The sequence below is a fragment of the Scatophagus argus genome, chromosome 4 (assembly GCF_020382885.2).
Source record: "Scatophagus argus isolate fScaArg1 chromosome 4, fScaArg1.pri, whole genome shotgun sequence".
Classification (NCBI taxonomy): domain Eukaryota; kingdom Metazoa; phylum Chordata; class Actinopteri; family Scatophagidae; genus Scatophagus; species Scatophagus argus.
This window is the reverse complement of record NC_058496.1, coordinates 24,793,184-24,819,292: the sequence shown is the minus strand read 5'-3', so window position 1 is coordinate 24,819,292 and position 26,109 is coordinate 24,793,184. Positions and strand designations below refer to the sequence as shown.

At 38.3% G+C, this 26,109-nt stretch overlaps 1 protein-coding gene across 1 annotated transcript in view; it reads left to right on the top strand.

Moving 5' to 3' along the window:
- adamts3 (ADAM metallopeptidase with thrombospondin type 1 motif, 3) overlaps window positions 1–26,109 on the top strand; it is a 115,742-nt gene that overhangs the window by 43,560 nt on the left and 46,073 nt on the right. The window contains exons 5-7 of the mRNA XM_046385976.1: window positions 9,085–9,278; window positions 17,121–17,204; window positions 18,555–18,711. Of these exons, the coding sequence (XP_046241932.1) occupies window positions 9,085–9,278; window positions 17,121–17,204; window positions 18,555–18,711 (435 nt within the window). The remainder of the gene's footprint in view (window positions 1–9,084; window positions 9,279–17,120; window positions 17,205–18,554; window positions 18,712–26,109) is intronic.

Genomic DNA, 26,109 nt, shown 5'->3' with positions numbered 1-26,109 from the left:
TAGAAGTCCGAAGTTACAATCTAAAATTTGATTTTAGATTGTAGATGTTTTCAGGACACTCTGCCAGCTAAACTGAAAAACAAACAGGACCAAAAACATTCATGGCAGAGGTTAAAACACGCTCCTTTCACAGTTTTACATCACCACCCAACTTTTTAGTCATTTCTCAGTATTTTAGGTTCTTACATTTCTTTCTTTTATCAGTTTTGTTGGGCAGGGCTAGAGTGGAAACAGTTTGTCACTTGACCTTTTAAACGATGACATTGGCTTCTTTGTTCTGTGAGAGAAAGAGAAAAAAAAAACAGATGCAGGTCACCAAAATATATTGAACTCCCTGAAAGGAAATACAGTGAGCATTTCTTCCAAAAAAGCAGTTTGCACCCTACCATGAATGAAGCCTAAGTTTTGCTGCATGTAACTGACCGACCCAACAAGGCCTACCGTTGTCTGCTTCCAAACTCTCTCTCTCTCTCTCTCTGACTCTCTTAATTCACACAAACACACTCCACACAAGTTTGATATTCTGTTACTCAACAGTGCAACAACAGATAAGCAGGTTTGCAAAAGGGAGAGGTACTTAGACTTCTTAACAGTAAACAGCTGCACAGAAATTAAGTTCTTCTGCTCAGCGTTGCAGGTTATAGTACGGGTTGCCAGAAGCAGTGCACACAGAGTGATGCCATTATCAATGCTTTTTCTTGTTTTTTTTATTTTTTATTTTTGAGTGCAATCCCCCAACACAAAGATAATGCAGAAACCAAGTGCGCAATCATTCCAGATCACAATAAAGAAAAACACTCAGACAGCGAGAAAAGATTTCGAGGTGTAAAACACAGAAACCTCCTGATATTTTAAACCATTACAGGCCATCTAAATAAAGACCTCTGATATATAACCTTTTTCTCCTTGCTCTGTCTAAGAGTGCCTGAGCAATGTTTTCTTTTCTGTGACCTGTTTTTAAGTGTCTAGGGGCAAGTCAAAGTCAAGTCTCAGTTCCGTCAGTGCAAGCCTCAAGTAAGGCTGGAAACCCTTTAAGGCAAGTCCAAGTATAGTCTGCCTTCATAGACACAATGCAAGTCAAGCTGCAAGGCTTCCAGTTCTCTGAATCCTGACCACTAAAACTGCAGACATTTAGATACATAAGCTGTTAATAGTAGTTGACGTGGTTTAACCCAAGAGCTTTTAATGTACTAAGATAGTACTTGAAGACTGATTCCCGTTTGGACCATCAAGTTGAATCCTTTTTAGTCGGTTTGGTCATTGGCTAGATCAGGTACGCTAACATCTGAGATCTGGGCAACATTACTGAAAAGAAGATAAAAGGAACAGTAAACAGAAAGGTTAAGATGATGCCCAAAATATGAAAATGTGCCAGCTTGTTACTATTTTGATTATTTTTAGTTTTTCTGTTATTTCTCTGGTCAAAATCTGATACTAAAAACGTCTTTTTTTGGTCCAACTGCCCAAATTGATTAAATTTGAAGGTTAACCAGTATATTTTTGCCTTTTTTTCTCAAATAATGCCTTAAGTAAATGAATGAGTATCAAAGTAATCTACTAATTTTTTGTTGATTGAATGATTAACTAATAGACAAAGAAATTCTGCCTTGCATCAGTGTTTAATGTTGCCTTAACACAGACTGCTGGAAAAGCTTTTGACTGAACATGAGGAACATTAACAAAATTAAAATTTAGTTAAAGCCACTTTTGATTAAGTGCAACTAATATGAATCTGATCAAGAATTCAGTGCCAGCATTCAGTAACACTGAGTAACAGTGTGTTTCTCAAATCAAAAGAGAACAGAAAACATGCTGCTTTAAAGCTTCCTTAACTTGATGATAGTTTGGGTTGTGGTTCTGGCCTTGACTTTCTGGTTTTCAGATAAATACACTTAGACACGTACACTGCTCTGGTAGTTGGGCTCCCTCTTTATTTACATAAACAATTTACAGGAACATTAAAAAGGTAAGTCGCGCACAAAAATTATTTATATTACTTAGGCATCATTCAAGTGCAACAGATACCAGCATTAAAGAGGAGAAGTTAGGACAAGTGTCTGTTATCAGAATTCTGATACGACAGCTTTTCTAATAAAGCCACATGGATTGCTTGCTATTGTTTGTAATTATTGTATGTAAGTAACTGGATAGAATATTGCAGAAGTTATTCCATAGATTAATGTGATATACATTGATCTAGTGTGCTGATATGGAAACACTGTAAAGCTTCTCTGAACCCAGATGTTCTGAGTGAGTATCATATGAAAGTCCTTTACATGAAATATACCAATATTATGAACTGGCTGAACTGGAGAGCTGCTGTCATGTTCATCAAAGAACTGCAGGTAGTAGTGTCCTAATAGTTTTATAGAATTTTAGAGAAACATCTAAAGCAAATTTAGCTCTCTGAAGGAATGTTTATCCAGTCAGCGCTGTTGTATTTTCCAGTTCAGTACTGAGAAACTCACTGAATCCTGATATTTTAATGTGGTAAAACACCTCATTTTCCATAAGTGTAGCTCCACAGGAAACCTTCAATTTTAGGTGAACTGGCTGTCCGCTGTGACGAGCAGCATTTATGAGTTGATTTTCCAGTTCTCAGTGTCCTACAGGCCTGCAAAATGACTCCTTCAAAAGCAAACACTTTGGCAAATTATGGCATACCTCCTTGGTCCTTTTGCTCCTCCTTGTGACTTTTTCCCCTAACAAATAAGCTGTGTTGACTGCAAAAATTCTGTTCCAGCAGGATAATAGAGAAGCTCGTTTGAGTTGGCTTTGACTTTGGTGATAGACATTGACATTGACTTTTAACTCCTGTAGCAGGTGGTTAAATTAAAATTTAATGAGGGTGTGCAGTTGAAATTTAATGAAGTCCTGTTCATGTTTTACTTGCACTCACATGATAGTTTTATATGCATTTATATTCCTCACTTTAGAGACATACAAACATAAGTGTGGCACACAACTCTTCCGATGCACATTAATTGTGTGTGTTAAGTGGGAAAATGTTAGGCTGCTAGGAAATGCAAATGTTGGTGCCAGTCTGCACCTCGCTTCAACTCTTCATCAATTCGCCCTTTCTCAATCTTCTCAGTTTCCAGCTCTACGCTCATGGTTTCCATTTCAAGTGTCTGTCTATTGTCTTTTAATATCTACTGAAGTCAAGTATATATTTTGTTGAAATATAAATTGAAATAGAATATAATTTGAATAAAAGTACATTTGTTTCATGTAGTATGGATTTTCAGTCTATGCAAGCCGATTAACTTGCCTAACTAAGTAAATTTACTCTTTTTACAAGACTGAGGTATTTGAGGTATGAGGCTCCTATTTTCAGCTACTTTATACTTGAACTCACTGTGACATTTTTGAATATTATGCTTTTTACTGCACTATATATATTTGAAAAGAAAGTTACTTTGCAGATTCAGATTATGAATACAAACTGTAAATCTACCATTATGAATTTATAAATAATTTGTTTTGTCAGCAATCATGCAGAAAAACACACAGACAGGATAATCAGACAAATCTGATTTGATAATTGGACAGGTCAAGATTACCCAGAATACAAATCAGTAAAATCATTTTTATTATCCATTTATATTTAGGAGACTATGTGGTGACAAGGTGCTGCATTCCTCATGGGCAAAAGCAACTCTGACAAGCCTTTTAAGGAACATTTCTATCATAAATGGTGCTTTACTTTTGCAGTGAAAGACTCTTGAGTTTATTTTCTCAGGCCAAGCAGCCAAGACTTAGAAATCATTAGTAATGCTTTAATATAAGGCCCAGTGGGAGCAGGAGTGTTGGCTTCAATTTTATGCCTAAATCTCCCCACGAGCCTGTTAATAGTGTTTCTGAAGCGTCGGGTGGGCCGCGGAGAATGCACATAGACACAAATGCACCTTTTAAAATCTCCACCATGCTTCAACACAGAACCACAAACCTGCAGGGTGTCTCCGCCATGTGAAATGCCTTGACCAGCATCTTTTCTCCTGTTGCAGTGTGCTGCTGGTAATTAGGCTGCTGTTGTTCCTGCTGTCAACACTCATTTTTAACTCTATTGAAGCAGAGGGAAGAAAAAGGCTAAAATAATATTGCCTTGGCCATAAAGGCCGGTGTAATTATCCTAGGTTTTATGTACCCCAGGGAGTAAAAAAAAAAAATCCCCTTACATGACAAGAAATTTATTGCCAGCATTAAATCATCTGCAGCTTCAGACAGCCTTATTGTTGGAACCACCACACTGCCAAAATGATAGAGCTATAAATGAAGGTAATTTCATTTTTCTATTCAATGTTCAAGTGGAAATTCTGATATTGTGTACATGCTGACCTATCCACTCCATACAGAATGAAATTGTGCAGCAACAGCGTAACACACATGATTCACGGATACTGTAAAATGAGATGCCAACCAAGAAAGATTTGTGGCATCAATGGCTTCGGTCACATATTGCCTCCCTCATATGGACTAATAGAGGACATGCATCAAGCCATTTGGTGTTTCATAGAGTAAGAAAAGAAACCCCTGATCAGCGCCATGTTCCAAACATCACTGCAATCAAACAAGGGACTTAATGTCCCTTAATGTTTCAGTGTTAAAGCTGATGTCAGCTGCATACAGTTAGAAGCTAGCTGCAACCAACACCATGTTTAAAGCATTTAAAACATGTTCATACATGTGCACAGATAATTCCTAATTTCAGATAATTCCTCAATTAAACGAGGAATTTATTTATAAAGTCAGGCACTTTTCATAAAATGAATAAATAAAAAACTCCTCCTCAGTTTTTTCATGTGAACCCTTTGAATGGTCCAGTACTGGTCTGTTGGGAACCGCTAATTTACAACAGGTGTACCAGCTGGAACCGAGATTCATTAGACAAACCAGCTTTTCACCTTATCTGCACCGTTCGGGACTGTCTGGGATTGTTTGCTTTGTCATTAGTTGTTTTGGCCTGAGCCATCTGACATGTCATCAGATGCTTTGATGAGGTGTCTCCTGTCCTGCCTCATTCACTGAACTCTTTTGAGGTCAGGGCCATCCTGTAACCCTCTCTCCTGGTGCCCATGATCCTGCCTTTTTCACAATCAGTTAGATCCCACATCTCTCTCTCTCTCTCTCTGTTGATGGATTTCTGATCTTTGATCCTCTCCTGTAAGATCACCGTCAGCTCATCAGGCTCAAACCCAGTTTAAGGTGTCCTTTTAATTCAGTCTCCATTCAGATTCTCAGTCATTAAAAATAATGTCTGGTAACAGTACTGTAAGTGACATCTTTTCCATGTGCTCCAACGAAAAAAAATCGCCTCACTCCCTTCGTCTATTTGTCCCACTTTGTTTTTTACCCCTTGCTAGTTTTGCCACAAGAGACAAATTACCTTCAGTTCACAGAGCAGATCTGATGCAAATTCATATCCCCAATTTCTGTTCATACCCACGGTACAGTATATAGGCCAATCCTGCAGCTCTCCTTCATAACAGACTCAAATAAGCCCATATTTTAATGCAAAAAGTGCTCCATAGTGTATCTGTAATATCCTGCATACTGGAGCATTTTAATAATAATTAAGATGTTTTTTCTGTTATGTACCAGCATTTCAGAAGGGAAATAAAGAGATCTGCATCCTCAGAAGATAAGGATTTGAATGAAAACAAATGCAAATTTACCCCTCATTTTTTGCCATTTTTCCTCTACCATATGTCATTCCTGTAGTATGTCTTTGTTCTCATTCTGATGGGGTTGCTGGAGCGTCTTTGATTGGCGGACTGTGGATATTAATGCCATCACAGCAGACACAGTAGATTTCCACTCTAGGCTGATGGTGAGTTGCCTGTCCCGTACCTCTGTGTCATTTTTAGCCTGCGGCAGCTCTGGCTGGCCTCGTTGCCACCTTGCCGTACAGTGCCATGTGTGGGCAGGGGCTGGCTAGGAGCCTCTCCCATCTCCTGGGCTGTTGCATGGTGGGGCTCCCATGGGACTGGGCTGTGGCCCCTGGGTGGGGTGAGGAGGTGGAGGAGGTGGGGGCTCGCTGCTGACTGAAGCACACTAGTGGTCTTAAGGAGTGCTGCTGAGGGGAAGTCCAGTGCGTTTGAAGTAGGGACCTCAGAAAGCCTGTTTACTCAGGAGGGGGAGGGGGAACTGGCCCGCTGCACAAGAATGCCTGTGTCATGACGGGAGCGGCGGAGAGGAGGAATGCACTCCACAATCCCAACACTGTCGGAGCCGGGCCAGGGCTGAGGTGGCAGCCATTTCTTCCTATTTATTTTAGCTCCCTCTCCACTCAATCACTGGCCCTGTCTGTGGCTCAAGCATCCCTGGAAAAATAAAAAATGGCCTGAGCTTTTATTTATGGCTTGAGATTTCAAGTATTTGCCAGCACAGTATCTGTGAATGAAATATTAAAACCATGAATTTCTTTGCTTTAATCATTTATTTATTCAGGGGACGTTCACAAGGCACGGAGCAGCTTTTCTTTCAGTAATGTTCTGGCTTAACTTTATTCAGTTACATTAATACTGAGGAGATCTCAGTCATAGTTCAGTGTTATACACTAAATATGCTCTGAATGGTTTTTCCTGCTGAAACACCAGTTTAACACCTTAGAGTGTTTTATCTTCTTCCAGGAGCACTGCACTGTGGGTCAATACCAGTACATGAGGCTGAATGGTGATGCAGTTAATATGTCTAAATATATAAATGATGCTTATATTAATCTGATTTGTGGCTATAGTTAGAATACCACACAAGGTTAATTCCAGTACAGAGAGCAGACATGTCCTTCAGGTTTAGCTAAATTCACAGGCCCTGGAACAAGAATTGTTTTGACTCACCCCGCTGCCAAATTTTCTGACACGGCACGGGGAGAACTAACCAAAACCTCTTTAATACACAAGCGACTTGTGAGTCCATGTGACCTTTGTTTACCAACTGTGGTTTGTTTGTAAATGGGCTATGTGAACCTATGTGAACTCAATTTTTAGCTCAAGGCTAGCACTGTCTGGCAGATAAGAGCAGAGGTTTATGGACATTACTGAATGCAGTTTATATTCATTTTGAGGATCTCTACAACAGATGAAAAAGGATCACACAGGGGGGCATCTAACACCCAGGCAGAAAGTCTTGCAATTCTACAGGTGATGACCATTTGCACCGAGCTGTGCAATAAAAAACATGCACCATTATGTGCTTTTGTCAAATATTTTAACTTACGGGCTGACATGTACCTGATGAATTAATAAGCCCACAGCTTTCCAAGATCAGAGCTCTGATGTTTTTTATGTTAAGTGCACTACAAAGCTTTTTAAAGCCTGTGATTAAGGCAAAAGAGCTACATTTAATTCAGTTGCCTTTTCCGTACTCAAATAAATAACTGAGCATATGTGCAAATGGTTCTTTGTTGATTGTCAGAGAGGTTTGTTGTAGCATTTGATGAGCTGCAGTTATATGAGTTCATTTTATCCATTAACAACTGTAAAAGCATTACAGGGACAACAGATTTACATCATGCACATGTAAAATGGAATCTTTAGTGCACACAAAACTTGAACTGCTGATGCAAAAGTTAGATTTAAATGTCAGTGTTTGTGTAGTAGCCGACATGTGCTTGAGTGAGAAAATCTCAGAAAACCTACCCCACCTTGAAAACACTTCTGTTTCTAAAAAGCCAAGAGTGCACTGCACATTCAGACTCTCCATTTTATTTGGAGATTAGGTCAGATGAACCAAATACAAAACTAACAACAAAAGTGCAGTTTTTCAGTGTGGTGAGAGACAAAACTGCAGACATAATCACGGCCTTTCTGTTGGGCAGCAGCTCCGGCAAAGTGAAAGTCTTGCTGAAAGACACCCTGTTGATTCATTGACACCACTGTCAAGATTTTCCCTGCTGGGTTTTCAACCTGCAACGCTCCTGTGGCTTCTGCTTCTATGACCAACTAAGCTACAGATTTTTCGGTCATTAGAGTGGAAAATGTTATCCCCAGACATACTAGTACTACTGTAGAGCAGCAAAATGTAAAGTGAGAGATATCTGTGGCCACTTGATCATTTCCCATTGTGGCCGTTGTTTGCTCTCATCGGGATTACTGAGCGGACTAGATGGAGGATTTCGCGTCAGCAGTGTTCCCTGAGAGGTTTGACAGATAAGGCCTCAGCCTTCAGAGTGTGAAGCTAAGCAGTATGAGGCGGACATTAAGTACTGGCAGGGCGTTTCATCAAAACTGGAAGTATTAGCAATTTCATGGTCAGATTCAGCAAGTGCAGAGGGTAGCAAATACTGTCAAGTCAGATAATTCAGTTCATATTCGTACTGAGCTGATATCGAAACTCGAAACGCTTTGAAGTCACATCTGTATTTTTGGTTATATAACCACAGTTGGTTATCTGTAAGTTGTAAAGATATCCAAAAGTAACTATAGATTACTGGAGTGCGATTGGCTTTGGCTTATAAGAACCGAACCATGGTCTGAATGACCTGATAGCTGTTCAGCAGCATTTGAACTGCTTTTACCACATTGTCACAGACCTGTTATCTTTGCACTCTCAGGAGATTTCCAGCCTTAATTTTGGCAGATAGCATGAATATATAGCATATACAGCATATAACATATGAACTCAGGAGTTTTCAGGGTGTTAATGACCATTTACCTGAGAAGCCCGAGGCTTCATTATCAGCCATCAGCGAACACACACACACAGTGTATGACACAGAGTCATGCCAGCTGTGTGTGATACAGTGTGTCTCATGTTCATTGGAATACACAGTTGGTCACTTACAGCAAGGCATGGACATGAGCCTCTTTATACATTCTCATTATAACAGAATAAAAATAAAAATTCATTCTATCTACTGATCTGATCTTATCTATTGATAAACTTCTTGACAACAACAACAACAACAACATTAAAGTGCTGTAGACAGAAACATTTGTGTTTTTCAGGTAATTGCATATTGTGACACGTGCACTGATTGATGATTAAATGCATTGTTACTTAAAGAATGAAGAACACTTTCAAGAATTCTAGTTTTCATGTACACGCTAACACCTGTGTTGCTCTCCCCTGACCCCTGTGCAGAACCAGAGCTGGATGTCCCTGGGACTCTCAACTCTCTAGCCCGACAGGTCAATGAGACCGTTCGGCGCCGTCGCCGCAGAGACGCCGGAGAGGATGACTACAACATTGAGATCCTGCTGGGAGTTGATGACTCAGTGGTTCGGTTTCACGGCAAGGAGCATGTGCAGAATTACCTCCTCACTCTCATGAATATCGTGAGTCACTGACACCTTTGTGTTATTTTAGGCTTTATTTTGCTAGTTTGAATACTCCAATTAGAATAACTGCATTGGTCTTAGTGCTGGACATAATTTGAGAGAAATGGGTGTTTCAGTAACCGCAGTACTGTGATTTAATTAGGCATGTTAGGCTGCTGTTGGCAATGGAAGAAGCTTGCTATATATATAGAATATATATAGAAAGACAAAGTCCTCCCACAACTTCCTCCCCGGCATCTGCTCCACTATCTTAAGCAAAGCAATATAATTTCTGAAAATTTTAATTTTAATTTCATGAAAGTACACCAGCATAGCAGCACAGGCACTTAAATCATCATAATAAAAATGTCTTCCTCCTTTCTGTCCTTCTGTCAGCCATGTGTAAACCGGTCTCGTCTTTTCATCTTGTCCATTGACTTACTTCAGTCATGTCGAGCCAAATGTTTTTAGATGCCTTTAGCCCATAGTTTTCATTTTGCAATATATTTACTGTATTTTTAAGTCTCAGTACTCATATGGATCCTGTTTCTAGGAGCTGCTGGAAGCTGTATTCACTCAACAAGTTTTGATAACACACTGTAACAGCATGCAGACAAAGTTGATTACTAATTGGTAGGGTAACACCTAGCATCCAAAAAGCCTCAGAGAAAGAAACTGAATACTCGTTGTTGTTGCCCTGTGTCTGTTCTTCTACCAAGCAGCCAAGAGAATCAGTGAATTTGTTTTGGAAGGGTTAACTACTGATCCAAATGTGTTTAAGTTGCCTTGGATTTAAGTTTTCAACATAAAAAAAAAAACAACTTACTTTCAGTTTTTGTTCCCATCTTTTGAGAGTCGAGTCAGTATTAGTAAGCAGTCTGTACTGTGTTTCTCAGGGTCAGAAACAATACAGAGGAGGTTACAGTACGCTCTAATCTGCTATAACAATCATATACTGTTTGTCCCTGGTCATGATCTGAATATATGAACTGTCAGCATTAATAACAGCATCTCCCAGCACACAGCTGGTGAGAAGTCTAATGCATCTGTGCAGAATTTGCACTTCTGTTCACACCAGGTTGCCAATACTGCCCTCTGTATATATGATTCCACTTGTTCAAACAGAAAGGAGTGTGCCAGTAAATCCCAAGCAGGCATTATCCCATCTACATCTGTTTTGTGTGTAGTTGCACCACAGCAAGGTTATTTAATCAAGATGCTCTTTGTGGGCATCTAACAATTGATTTTGGCAGTCATTTGCCTCTGGAGGTAGATTAGAAGTGCAGTGTTTTCTCATCAGAGATGCTCCAAAAACCCTCACTAGTAGTGAAAGAAATTGGCCATATGTGCCACCATTTGGTGGCTGCACGGTGAGGCACTCCCTTTAATAAGACATTTTAATGCAGATGGAGAAGCAGACATTATACTTTCGCCGCATTGCTTTCATGCTTCTTGCGGAGAGCAGTTTCACCATGGAAGCTGCTGTTGTTGTTCCTCAGCAACAGGTCTACTGATGATCAAAGCTTCCCCAAGGCTCTTGGGATGGGCTGAAGATGATTGTGTAACACACTTCATGTACACACACACACACACACACGCATAAATTCTGATCTGTGCCAGATAACATTGTTTTATGTCATAGATGACATGCTGTGGGGGAGAAGAAAAATGAAAGCAATGAGCCAATGAGACCAAAGCATCAATGCTAACAAACAGTTTATGGATTCGGATTGGAAGTTGCTCCTGTGAACCAGCAGGAGGCATTGATTTTATCAGGGTGATATCCATGTCAAGCTTGTTTCTCTTGCCCTCATTGGTGTATTGTTGTCATTATTTATTGTTGAATTAGAATTGCGGCAACCCTCAAAAAACGCATTTTTATTGAGAACAATAGTCTCATTTTGTGGGCATTGTGTTTTTGAACTGAATGCAGTTTAATTAAAAGCTTAAATGGATCAGTTAATTTGAATGCTCTCAAATGAAAACAGTCACAATACTGGACCCCGACTGGCTTCCATCAATATTCAGATGAGAAACATGCTCAGTGGTTTGAGGGCTACAAGCTGGACTGAATGGCAGGATTTCAGCAAGGCTTTTGTTGATGGCAGCCAAGCTCTATCAGTCATATGTTCGTTGGAGTCTGGATTGGGCTAGGACAGTCTGTCTGTGAAAAAGAAGAATACTCATGTTAAATGTTTTGATTATACAATTCAGATATCAAAATGAAATGGCTTAAATGGCAAAATGAAATGGCAAATAAGCTCAGAGATTTTTCTTAGTATTTCATAATTTTCTTCTCTCTCTTTAATTTGACTTTGTATGTTAGAACATTTCATTTATTATTTTCCTCTCCTAGTGTAAATGGCTTCCCATACTTGAATGAAACAAAATGAATATAGTTCATAGTTCATTCATAGTTCAGTCTAAAAAATTCCATTTTCCTTCATTGCCCATATGATAAATGCTCTCTCACTCTTTCCTCTTTTCTTTCTTTATGTGTGTATATCCATAAAAGATGTTGCTGAGAGACTGATTCAATTGTCTTAGTATCTTGTAATTTTGACTTTGCATCTCATAATTGATTAATTCAAGGACCTCTATACTGAACACTGGATAACTGGCGGGAAGGTTTTATTAAAAAGATGAAACATAGATTATTTATTTCAGCTTAGCTACATTGCTTTTTGTTCCTTGATAAATGACGATATATCACAATTAGTGCTGATTTTCCTTTAGTATTTATAGTTATGTTATTTCTAGCTATTCATCTGTTCTTTTCTTTTCCTGGTATTAATAGTCTTTCTTTAGAGATATAACAGCATTTTGCATTAAAATGTCTAAAAAGACTAGATTACTGTTATATATTTGGGTTAGCTGTGTACGTACATTATCCCAAATGTTTCCAATAGTGTTCAAACTCAGACACAACCATGATTTAATTCTGGGTTAGTGTCAGAGAATGAATGAAGTGAATGAAGATGTCGGCACACATTGACCAGACGTAACTTGAATAAAACTTTAACACATTACCTTTTCTATGAATGTCTAACATTCATAGAAAAGGTAATGTGTTTTTGTTGAGAGACCCTAAGGCACATAAATGACATATTGTGTGTTTTAAAAATAGATAAAAACCTTCCTTGGGGTTGAGGTGCAGAATGTAAATCACAAAGTTTCTGGTTCGTGTCCAGTGGGACCATTAATTAAATTCACTCTCAGCTCTCATAATTCTGTATATATACCCATAAGAGACACTTCTGAGTGGTTGGCTATGCAGAAAAGTAAAATGTGATGCCATGTGTTCAATCTATCAAGACATCTCCTCACTCTCTCGCTTTGTTTCCTGTGAGGTTTTTTCTTGTTTTTTCCAGTCGAGGTTCCTGCTGGCTTTGACCGGAAGCAACTTAATTTCTGGTCACTATGTGTGAGAGGGTACTGTATGAATGCATGTCTGTGTGTGTGTGTGTGTGTGTGTGTGTGTGTGTGTGCATTTGATTGACAACAATCCTATTTTCAGGGAATTTCTTGCAGACACACACAGAACCTGCGCACAGTATTTACCATTGTTGTACTGCGTCAGCTTTAAGTTTGGTCCCCAGTCTTCAGCAGTAAATGAGATAAGAATTAACGGTGCACTTTTGTTGTCACATCCTTCATTGTTAATGACACTCCATCAGCAAGTGCAGCTGAGGTTGTCGTACTCCTCACCACTATCAGGGAGAGTCAGACCTGAGACAAGCGATACGAGTTCCTGTTGTAGGAACTCTCCTCTGAATTTTCTGTCTTCCCTTTGGTCCGTAGCTGTTTTTTGGTCTCCCTGTATGTCTGTCTGCACTTCATTCTCTCTCATAATATCTATGGCTGCTCGATACATTCATCTGTACTGTGATCCAGTGTATTTAAAGGCATGCTTCATTAAGTTATTTGATGATCACAGTCATTTGAGAACATGTCCGTATAATTTTGATTTCTAATAAGTTTCTTATTTGTTATATCTTAGATATAATACAGATATAATAGATATTATATATATAGATATCTTATTTCTTTTTTGTCATTTTTGTCATAGTATTTTGACCTGTCTAGGAATTAAGAGTGAAGGGCATTTGTGCCTCGAAGGTCGCGCACCTTCTGTCCTATCTTCTATTTTTAAATCTTTTTTTCACTGGAGTAAAGATTGTGCCTGCTGCCAGTGGATGTTTTTTAGTGTTTGGTGTGCACATAAAAAGACACTCATTGGAATGAAATTGTTTCCCCTGGTAGCATGAGCTTTCCTTCTCAAGCTGACAAAGATCAATAACGGCTTCACATTTTTCATCAAAGTGTCAGATGAAAGCTATTTGGCATCGACTCATTCTCCATAAAGGTCTCCAAAGAAAAGTTATGTCCTGTACAATCTGCTATCTTCAGAAATTACATCACTAACATAATAGCGGTGGTAAGGAGTTTAAAACTTTTTGGTAGAGAGGATAATCTGCATTCAGAAGAAAAAGATGTGAACTGTGTGCAGTTCAGTTGTGTGAAATTATCTAAACCAAACCCAAAAAAGGAAACCACTCACATTTAGAAAAGCAGGAAGCAGAGGGTCCACTTTACTGAGTTTCACTAATGAGTCCTCTTTGTGGGACATAAAGTAATGCATGACTTTTATGGACCTCTGTTGGTGACATTTAGATACTGCAACAACACTTACATTTAAATATACATTATACAGTACAGTTACCAGTTTATTAGACCTACCTACAAAATAAAATTCTCCCTACTACAACAGCAATGATTTAGAGAGATGTGTATTTTATGTGACACCTAGTTCCAGGCTTTGTTTTTGTATTGGATGGCAATTTAGTTCAACAAACTGTGTTTTCAGATTGTTTTGTCCACCGTGATGGAGTCCTGTACAACGTCACATCTTACCATAGACTCAAATATTAGTACAGAAAAATACACATGGCATTGCCATAAACTAAACGTTACATGTGTCATACAGGTGGAATTTATTGCACAGTTGTTGCATTGGATTGCATTGCCATGGAAAATGTGGAAACTGCAGGATTAAGCGTTGCATCCTTGTTATAAAAGAACCTGAGCTTTTCTCCTGTTCAGAGATAAGATCATTACTGTGGTCCAGCATTGATATTAGGTAATAAGGTGTGACTCACAGCTAGCCATCCATTTCAGCACAAAGGTATTCAGTGTGGTTAAGTTCAGAGCCATTTGCAGACCAGTCAAGTGCATCACCATCAAAATGGAAAAACCATTTCTTTATGGATGTGGCCTTGCTATTGAAACAGGAACGAGGCCCAAACTGTTGCGACAAAGTAGGTTGCAGTAGAGATCTTAAAGAAAAAACACAAAACCTCTTCGAGATTTAGTACAGAAGTTAGAACGTGAAGACCACAGTGAGGAGGACAACTACTACTACTACTAACTTGTAAAATTTACTAATATTGTATTTTCATCCATTGACAAAGACCACTTTACAGGTGTAGTTTTTATTGATTTAACCAAGGATTTTGATTTGGTTGACCATTGTATTCTTAATAAACTTCATGCTATTGGTGCTTCTTAATAGACATGAGTTTGGATTTTATTCTCATAACTGTCATCAGTGTTTCTTTTCATGTTGAGAAAGTGGTACCAAAAGGAGTTACTTTAGGACCTTTCTCTTCTTTATTTTTGATAATGATCTTTAAAAATTTAGTTCCTAATTCTTGTATTTATTATGCAGATGATACAGCTAATCAGATCTGTGCAATTAGAATTTTCTTTTGTTCAAAAATTTTTTTCAATAATCTCTCTCTCTCATACGCCTTTTTTTAATTCTTAATTTGTTTCTTAATTATCTAATTCATCTGCTCAGCCAGTTTTAGTTTTAGTTTTACTTTTCATGTTGGAAAATGAGTCGTCCAATTGCTTTCCTTTGCTATTATTGATAATGGTGATATCATATACCAGAACATCACCACCTTTATCCCTTAAATGTAATTTGGCTATTAACTGACTGCCACATTTTCGATGGTTGACTTAAAAACTGCATCACAGTGTGCAATGGAATCAGCTTAACCTCGACTATTAAATGAAATTATTCTTACTAATTTTAAATAGAATTATGACAATGATTAAATTCATAGACTTATAAAATAATAATAAAATAACAAGCTTAACTACGTGGACGTTTGAGTAACTTAAGACATAGAACATAGTATAGAACTTGCACTTGCAAAGTTCAATCAAATTCATCCAGACTCACATTATTTACAGTTTGCTACCCTGCTTCTCTACCACCAAGGCACCCCAAATAGTCGATAAGGCGAAAACGGTGCTCTGAGGACAATTTAGCATAGAATAATGCTGCTGGAATATATTTTCCACTTCCTCTGCCCTGTGTGGAAAACCCTGACATATTGTGCAATGTAGCAGATAAGCTCAGTGTGAAACCACTGGCCCAAAGAAAATGAGACCAACTGTGATGCGGACAAATGCTGTCATATACAGAGTCAGAGAGGAAGAGAAAATGTTGATTTGTTCACTGATTCGATTGGTATTTACTATACGGTCAATCAGTCAGTGGCAAGTCCAGCTGATGGGTGACCCTGCACATCACACTGAGCTTTTTAAAGTTCAGCTGTCAATAAAGTACATGTTATCCTTGTTTCCAGCTGTCACGTCATACAGGCATGACACCTCTTCGACTAATATAATATAATACAACATCGCTGCCCCGTGAAAAAAAACGTATCTTCAAAATTCATTTTTTTCCAGGAGCATTTTTTTTTTACTATGTGCTCCAGTGACGTGTGGTTATTTACAATCCTCCGGTCTGATTTTTATGTCCCAAACTTGATTGCAGGCTATTCTACGTCTCCACTTAACACATTACGCTAAGGCGTTTGGTTCGCATTTTATATTGAAATCAAGATAAATCATGGGCAAATCGTAATCTGATATTGACATGCACGCATGAGTTTGATATTGTAACTGACCAATCCTCCATGTTGCCTACAAAGGAAGGAAAATTAACAAACAAGCTCCCATACTCTGTTTCTTCAGGCTGAGAACTGAATACAGTAAATACATGGAGTAATTTAACAGCAAATCCATCCCTCTATTTAATATGTCTCAGATACCTGCAGATAAAGTGAGCAATGCTGATCCTTGAAGAGGAAATTTGATCCCGTTGGCTGATTGAGAGCACACAGAACTGTGGAAGACAATGGGGTTCCCTCACTGGGTGAATCAGGTTGTCCCACTCGCAATTTTAAATCATCTGCATGGAACATGTGGTATCTTTCCTTGATATACTGAACGAAGTCGATGTTATTCATAAAGGCCAATATCACAAACAACAAATTTTTGATCTAATTTGATTTAAAAAAAATCTGTACCACATATCACTTCTGTTCTCTTAAATCCTTGATTCGGAGAAAAAATTCCACCAAAAATCCATTTAACAGGGAAAAAAATACTCCAAACTAAAAGCTCCTTTTTCCTCAAAGCCTGTGAGTGCACACACTGCAGGCACGATTATTTAGATGCTGATTTAGCTGCCTTTTTAATGTTTCTGGTATAGCAGGTCTGGTGAGGAACAAGAACATGATGATAGGATGCTCGTCCTCACTGTGTTCACTGGATCTCCCATAAAGCCACAAAATGGTGGTTACACTGTTGTATAATTATATTCAGTCAAGCAGAATGATTTGTTTCTCTCAATCTCTTCCTCTAATGAATGGAAATCAGAAACTGAGAATGAACAATATTGGGGTTGAAATGTGTCAGTGATACAGGTACCTTAAATTAAATGCTATTTATGTAAGCTATGGACAGTCCTTTGATTGATCAAGTATTTCCCTTGCTTCTCAGGTCAACGAGATTTACCATGACGAGTCACTGGGAGTCCATATCAACGTGGTCCTGGTAAGGATGATCATGCTGGGGTATGCCAAGGTGAGTTTTACAGGCCATTTCTATTTATTTGCTTGTTGGTACTGATGAATAGTAAAAACTCAGGTAAGAAAGCATTTGGAAAATTGAAATACAGTGAAAAAAAAATTTGAGAAGCTGGAAGCAGCAAAGCGCAATACTTGACATTTTTGATTGAAAAATTACTGAACTGATTAATCGATCATCAGAAAAATTGGAAACAAACATACAAACAAGTCTCAGGTCTGCAGTTCATAATTTAAGATGGTCACTTCTTTTTCTGTCAATTTTGTCGATTATTTTATCACCATTTAGGAGAATAATGATATATTTCTTTAGAATTTTTATTCAGTCGTATAACTAATTTATATTAGGGAAATTGATTAAACAAAAATTCACAATTTTTCTTCTTTACATTCTGAGCCCATGATAACTGCTCGAATATCCAGACTCTTGAGCACAAATCACCCTGAACATTAGCTAAAATGTCTCAGAAGCTCTGTCAAAGTGATAGCATGAATAAGACAGAACATGTATGGGTAACATGTGGGAGGTGTTGATGCAGTGGGGCGACACAAATGCACCTTTCCCCCCTCCACACAAGTCTGTGCACGATAGTTTGCTGTGTTTGCAGTGGGGAAGCAAAGGCTCTTACCCAAAGGTGAAGCATCAACCTACGGTCACCGGCTGTAGCTGCAAACAGAGAAAAAGAAAATCAAAAACATTCCGGCCTCAGAGGGAAAAAGTATCTCAGCAGTACACAAACAGAACTTTTCTATCAATAAATTGTTTATTTTCAATGCTCAAGCTCTTTTTTAATCTATTTTAAATTCTCCCATGTATTAGTTTTGTTCCTGCCATTAATAATTTGTCCATCATGTGCAAATTTAGAACAATACCAGTACAAATAAACAGGATTCAGTCATAGTATTTAGACATTTAAATAAAGCATTTTGTTCAAATCCTTTTACTTCAATATGTGTATAATTGCTTAAGAACAGTGGCTATTTCACCCTCATGCAGCACGCTAGTGACACATCCATAGCCATTAATAATAGAGCAGAGATGCTAAATAGGGAAGAAAATGTATGCAGATTGCAGAGGTCAGCCGCTCTCACAGTCTTTCACACACACTGTAAAAACACACAGCAATCTGCAATGGCATTTTGATGATGTATGTTTGCCTGAACCTTAGCATCGTTTTTATAAATTTTAGGAAAGGAAATTCAGCTTGATATCCGCTTATTATTACCTTGTGTTTAACCTGTGTTTATATTGCTTAAACCCATCAAATTAACAATCTGTACAATTTTGGGCTGCTGATGCAAAATTAATGTGCCTAATTTCTCTCTCCGTTTCTCCCTTGCTCGTAAGTCTATCAGCCTCATTGAACGAGGCAACCCATCAAGGAGCCTTGAGAATGTGTGCCGCTGGGCGTTTGTGCAACAAAAAGGCGATCCTGATCATGCTGAACACCACGACCATGCAATTTTCCTGACTCGCCAAGGCTTCGGGCCCACAGGGATGCAGGGTAAGACACTAGAGGACACACTGGTTCAAATGAGAATGTGTGGCTGTCTGCTGCATTTTGACCTGTCCCAGGAGGTTATTCTGAACAGTTAGAGGAGGTTCTCATCGTAATACAAGGCAGCCAAAGCATTCTGTCGTTGACATTAATGGTCATGAGAAGCTAACCTTGAATGATTTTAAGGGATTACATCTTGTGTTACTGTTAAAAACTGTTTCACATTTATCAACTACAACAACAAGAAGTTCATTTATCATTTTAGAACACAGGTTTGTATAACAAAATGCTAGTTGTAGTTCTGTGGAGGATGAATTGGAGAAGTCTCAGTGCCTGGGCAGGCTGGCTCGGGTGGTGTTGTTCTATATTGTTGTTCTATGAGCTGTGTGCAGATACCTCACAGATATTACAGATGCTGTTCTAATGATATTTTTGGTGATTTCAATCACCCACAGCAGATTCTTCCTATCCTGGGCTGTGCACAAACCATGCCAGCATGTAATGTTTCTTATTCAGCATGCTTTCCATTAAATTTCTATAAAAGATAACAACAACTTGGCACAAGAATTTTGCCTGTGATGTGAGATGTCGATGACAGGTGCAATTCTGTGTCTCCAGTTTGATGGGAACAATTTGTATTCACTGTTCAAGGCAAGAGTTGGTGTGAGAGACAATGTTGCTGGGCAGCCTGTAAGACACTTGTAATCACAGAAGCAAACACAAAACAAGTTTTGTCCAATTGCCCCAAAAGACTGAAGGCGGCGACTTTGTTTGACATATTCACTGCGGTCTTTTCCGGATAACAGATGGTCTATCATTGCACCCATTACACCCTACTCATATTATAGTCCCTGCTTGATTTTGTCATTATAGATAACAATGTAATGTTTAGGAGAGGAGATGGTAAACTAAATACATTTTGTTTCTTTCTTTCTGCTAATCTCATGAACAGTATTATCAAATAATATTATATGCAGAGTGTGATGAGATCTAAGTTTGCTTACCATCAGTTTAATGTGTTGAATAATGAGCTGAAATCAACAAATCTGATGTAGGTGTTGTTGTTTTCGAATTGCATAAAGGTCAGGTGGAGGTCAATGGAGGCATCCTTTGTACATCTGTTTGTTCTGAATGCAAAATTAAAACAGACAAGCTGTTCAAGAAAATTTCAAAGGAAGACATTGCCTACTGTTCAGATTCTCTCTGGCTGCATTTTGAATGCATCTATAACAATACATCTTTGTGGCCTAATTGCTCTAGGTAAAAGCACTGGCCTTTTTTGTCACTCAGAAACAAGCCTTGAAAAAGAGAACTAGACAGTGGAAGATGTCCTTTAATACTGACATCAAGCACAAATAGCATGGCCGATCTAGCATGGGTGACACCCCAAAGCCCTTTTGGCATCTTTCCTAAATTTATATTCTTGTGATTGCAGCCCTAGAGAGGCTTGAGGCTCAAGGCAATTTACACTTTCTGCTTGATACTGACTACTCACCCCGCTTGTTATTTTCTCCACAGCAGCCAAACTGAAACAATGACAACGACTAACTGTCTAAAGTGGCTATATTAAACATCCATTCAACTTGTTTTTATCTCTTTATATTTCTCTCTTTATTTGCTCCTTTGATCATCAGCTGTATATATTTTTCACTTGAAAGCGAACATTGACTATTGCTAATCTGGCTTTGTATGAAGACAAAAGGGAAGGAATTTGTAAGCTGCACTATGTAGGTTATGTACCAGTCATATTTTACATTACCTGACAAGATCGAAGCATGTGCAGGCCACACTGATGCAATGACATTTTGTCAGAGTTATTGGACTGCATTTACAACCTGCATTTTTAAGGGAGCTTAAGGGAGCTTATAAAATTCAGAGCATCACCACTGCTTTGTTTGGCCACGTAACAGCTCTGCCAAAAATCATCAGTGCTTATCAGTACTTTGTTCACAATAACAAAAGTTGTCTCATGACACTTTCCAATTAGAGCAGGTCTAGACCAAACTCTTTATTTGATTTTTAGAGAGACCCAACAAAACCCCCATGAGCAAGCACTTGGCACTTCCTTTTAGAAGGCAGAAACTTCAGAGCAGACCCCGGCTCAAGGCCATCTGCCTTGACCGTTGGGTTGTGAGTGAACGAGAGAGAGAGACAGAGACAATAATAATGTGGAAATGCAGCAGCTGGTAACAGCCATCAGTGTCAAGCAAGACCATAGCAGCAGGTCCAGACACGATCCATGGGAACCTGAGAGACAAGAAAGTCAACTTGAACTTTATCATTTTATCAGCTTCATCAGTCTCAGCAGAGTCATCATTCACCACCACCATTACCAGTGTCAGGACCCCATGGGGGAGTTATCTCACTGCTGCCCAGTGCAGATGCCCCTTGATCACAGCATCTCTCTATAGAGCCTAAGCACCAAAGAATTTCTGACAAGACTTAATTATCTCCTCATCTGCTGTAATAGACAATTAACTTTAGTTCATTCACTTGTCTCTCCTGACTGAACTGTCATCTTGTGATCATGATGTCATTTGGAGCCAGATTCTGCAGATTCTGTTTAGCCACAGGATCGAGTCCCTGTTCATACAGCCGCTTGACTCCCTTGCGAGTGGTGCTCCACTGTCAAACATAATAGCAACAAATAACTAATTAAACCAAACTTATCAGAAAAAATAATATTTTAACATGCATCAGGGTGATACAAACTGCTTTAAATGACAGAAACCATCAACGGAAATATTTTATCTATGCATACTTTTTAGTTTTAGTTTGACCCATGTCCCATCTGTTAACATGCAGGGGGCGAGCTCACTGTTTTTAATCAGATCCAACTTTTACCCTTACAGCTCTGCCAACATTTCAGTGTTGTTGGGAATGCTGTTGAAGTCTGACACCACTGCTGTCAAACTATAGTCTTGTAACTTGTGAAATAACTGGTTATTAAAACTCAATAAACTCCAATAAAGCAGCGACCTGTGAGTTTATAACTTGCGTGGTGTAAAATAGAAGATTTTTTTTCCCAATTAAGCTGTGCTATATATGTGGTTGGATGCGTTCAGCTTGTTCAAGCATAAAAGTTAGCTTGCCTCAACACACTGCACGCAGTCAGTGTGATGCAGCTGAGGCTAAAATGACCAGTGACCTGGTATACAATGTCATACTCTACCTGAAATGTGAGACACTGCAGCATTTTCATCCATGATTGGCTAAAGACCACAGAAGATAAACAAGTCTTTATTAATCCCTCTAGGGGAAATTCAGTTTTTTCGCTGTTGTTATTTTACACACACAGACCTGAAATACACATATGCACAAATGCATGGAGGGATGAGAAAGCAAGAGGTTTACCACATAGTTAGGTGCCCTGGACTCTGGTGTCTTGTTCAAGGCCAACCCAGGAGCTGAACTGGCTGCTCAACCTGTTAATCTCATATACTGATTTTATTTTTGAAGCTAAATTATTCTCCAGTGCCACTAAGGAATATCAATTTTTCATAGTGCCCTTTTTATACTGGGGTAGTTATGCTTTTAACATCACTGGTTGTGTGCAACATATAAACACAAGATCTTTATGACAATATTTGACAGGATTTTTGCATTATTATGAAGTACCTTTTTAGGGTGAGTACTTATTTCACTGGATCATCAAAACAAACATTCATATCTGCTTATTCAGTTGGAGGACATGTTGTCTTTGTTTTTAATTCAGTTCAGTTTTTATTGAGATATAAAGTTGTATATATTGTGATAACAGATTTTCGAGAGCGACATTTCACCAACACGCTGCCACTGCATGTGTTAATAATCAATGCGTGCCTGCATAGTGTAAGTGGTACAATGTGGTGCTGTATTCTCTATACAGACAATACCTTTCATCTTTTCTATCTATCTATCACCTCATTTGTGAAGCACTGAATTAAGGAAAATACTAAAAGGATCTGTGAGTTAATTTTTGTCCCCAATAGGCCTGGCACAGATAGCAACATGAGAGTATGTGTATGTTCAGACTGTGCGCCTGAGAATTGAAGCAGCACTGACACCATGAAAGTCAGGAGACACTATATTCTGATGGTATGTTCCCTGCAGGTAGGCGCTGTAATTGAAATAAGTTCAAAGACGCATGCACATATTTTACCATTCAGCCAGTGTCATCTTGACTGCAGCCAATCACATTAGAGCAGGCTTGTTTTTTTCATGCAATTTGCATTTACTGTCTGTCTTGTGCTTCACTGTTCTCAATGGTAACTAGATTAAACAAGAAGAGCAAGCAAGCATTTTCGATAATAATAATTCACCCTGTCATTAGTGTTTTCATCGGAATTAAATCCTTGTGCTTACTATAATATGTCATTTTGATGTAGAATATCAGTTTGGTCAAGTTGACATAGTGTGATTCTCAACTGTGCTACCCTCTCAGGCTTCATTTACTCAAACAAAGTGAAATAAACATCAGATTAGCAAATATGATAACGTGCCTCAAATATAAACAGAACCATGCAGAATGAGATGTGTTTTATGCTATTATTTAACATTAAACACTGAATTATTTCAATGTTAAAGCCAAATATTTTCGGGTTTTTCATTTTTTTTCAACAGTAGACACAGGAAAGATGATAAGATCTATTTATAAGTGTGTTTTGAAGCTGAGAATCTGCACAAAATTTCGTTATGCTTGCATAATGACAATAAAGACTCTTGAATCTTGAATCTTGAATCTTGAATCTTGAAGTGTTTTACTGCTAGCCAACAGTTACTTCCCAGCAGAGAGAAAAATGAATTGTTGAATTGGACTGTTCAGTTTATTGGCAGGCTTACTGTAAGGCCATTTCTATTACAGACTTATAAATTAATATGAGAGGATTCATTGATATACACTCTAACTGTTGTTTTTCATAAGCTCTGTTGGGAGAAAAAAAACACTAGTTTTTGGATATATATCAGTACATTTCATTCTGTATTAGCAGCCTCAGTTTTCTTTGATTCAATGAAGGACATTAATGACATGACTGGCTGTAGGACTCCACTAGTCAAAGGCAATGCTGCCTGGGTAAAACATTTCACAATCACCATTTTTTGGTCTTGCCTTGAGCCATTGTCTGCTTTTGTGTTTGAGCATGACATGTTTTGAAATGGAATCATTTTCACAGGCTGAAATAAAGCAGATTGACCAGATTTCACCCCACAGACAGTGAACAGACAATAAGTGGTTTATAGGAACAGTTTATTGAAAGGAAATGGCAATTCTGCCTTTCCTAAAAAGCAAATCTAGTCCTTTGAACACCAGAGAAATCTATTTCTGTGGCATTATGTTGGATCCTTTGTCAAGGTTGTGATGATACATTTCCTAAGCCATCAGTGAATCTACTTACACACAGAAGCAACATAATTAACATCAGATGCCCTTCGGTCCTTTCTTATCACACAACAGACAGTCTTCTCCAAAGCAAATTTAGTCCTTTTTTCAGCTTAAAATAACCTGTTATTACAATGCAGATGTTTTTCCCATATACACACCTTAATGAGAGAAGAGAGGAAAGGTCTCTGTATAACCTTTTAATAACTAATTTTATATTATTTTGTACTACGGACACTTCATGTCCAGGTCAATTCACATACCTGTGAGTAAAGTATGTAAATGAGAACCTTTGTACTGATAACTGATAATGTAAGATTCTGAAAACAAACACCAGGTAGATGTCAAGCTGTGTTGATCATTCTGTGTTATCATTCGGTGAACGGAAAACAGGTTTGTAATTTCACAAGGTTTGTAATTTCACAAGTATCACACAGTTATTAGTACACAAGAGGCACATATGTGTGAAATAAGTGCTTGTTAACTGTCACCCAGTCAGTGAAATGAACCACAACACTGGCTGTGCGTGCTTCACCGCTGCAATAATATCTTAGGGTAAACACTGAAGAACTATGGCCAGCAGCTCAGAAATTGTTCATTCTTGTCTTGTCATTTAGAGATGAGATAGAGCTTCTGTCTTGCTATGAATTCACTTCCTCAGGTACAGGTACAATCCAGTCAGTTACAGGGCTAGCTACTGAACTAACTGAGCTGACAGCAGTTACAGCCACCGCCAAAAATAACGACAGCCAAAGAGAATTTCAACAAACACTATAGTGAGCAGCAGTCATTCCCTTACAAATGATGGTCATATCTTACAAGTTGCTCTTTTAATCTGTGAAATCAGTGGTAAACTTACAACACTGGTGTCTTGGTAGCTTACCTGGTAGATCTGACCGATGATCTGGTTAATCTAGATGCTTTCTTAATTATGGCAACATTAAAAGGGTGTTATTATTATATAATTATTATAATTATTATTATTAATAATAATAATGGTATTACTGATGCACCAACACTTCTGAACAACACATTATGTACACCCTAGCTGCTATCCTTTAAGATTTTGCTACTGAATGAACACCCAGCTGTCTTTGGGACGGTCTTGTTCTTTCTTTTTCTCACTTTTTTTTTTTTTTTTTTTTTTTTTTTTACAGTTTGCTTTTAGAGAGCTCCATCATATCAGTAAAATTTTAAAATTCACATCTGAATTTATTGACTCATTGCTGAGACTGCAACTTAAGTTACAAAACATAGCATGGCAAAACTAAAATAAAAGGGTTATGAGATATGGTTTTATTACTCTGGTTTAGGTTATTAGTGATTAATGTTAGCATTGTGTGGTTTGGGTTTGTGTGCAAGTTGCTTTCTGCTACACAATGCATAGTAACAATAAAATGGGCCATCAGACAAACTAGTGTGGATCTTTATAAACTCTCATGAGAATTTTTTCACCGAGCTTATGGCAGCTAGATCATAAAAGATTACTGTTCACAGAAACTTACCAAAATTGTAAATGCAGTAGGGACAAAGCCAGATTTTGAGAACTTCACTCGCCAATCCCCAGAGTAAATTGCACCTTTGGGAAATCATAACGCACCAAGAGTCAATTAGGTTTGTCTGAGGCAACAGTGAAAGAGTTTGAGCGTTGAACATTTTTCCTCCTGGATGCCACAGAGCAGGGTCATTTCAGGGTTTTCTTTGACTTCAGTATCAGCTTAGTTTGTTGTTGGTTTTAATTCTTAGTTAAATTTGTGTTTTTGATTAATTTTAGCTCCAGTTTTTGTATTTGTCGAAGAGGAGAAATTCTTACTAATGAGCAATGGGGTCATGAATTTGTAATGATGGATTTTTCAACTATAGACTGCAGAAAACCCAACATGAATTCTCTTAGTCTCACCAAAGTAAAACAGACCAAATTTACCTTTTGTTGAACGAGATCGGCACAGTCTCAACATCTTTCTGTTACCATGACAACATTGTGTGTTTTTATGTTTGCGTTACTGCTCAATCTCTTAGAATCTTTTCCTATGTGTTGCATGATG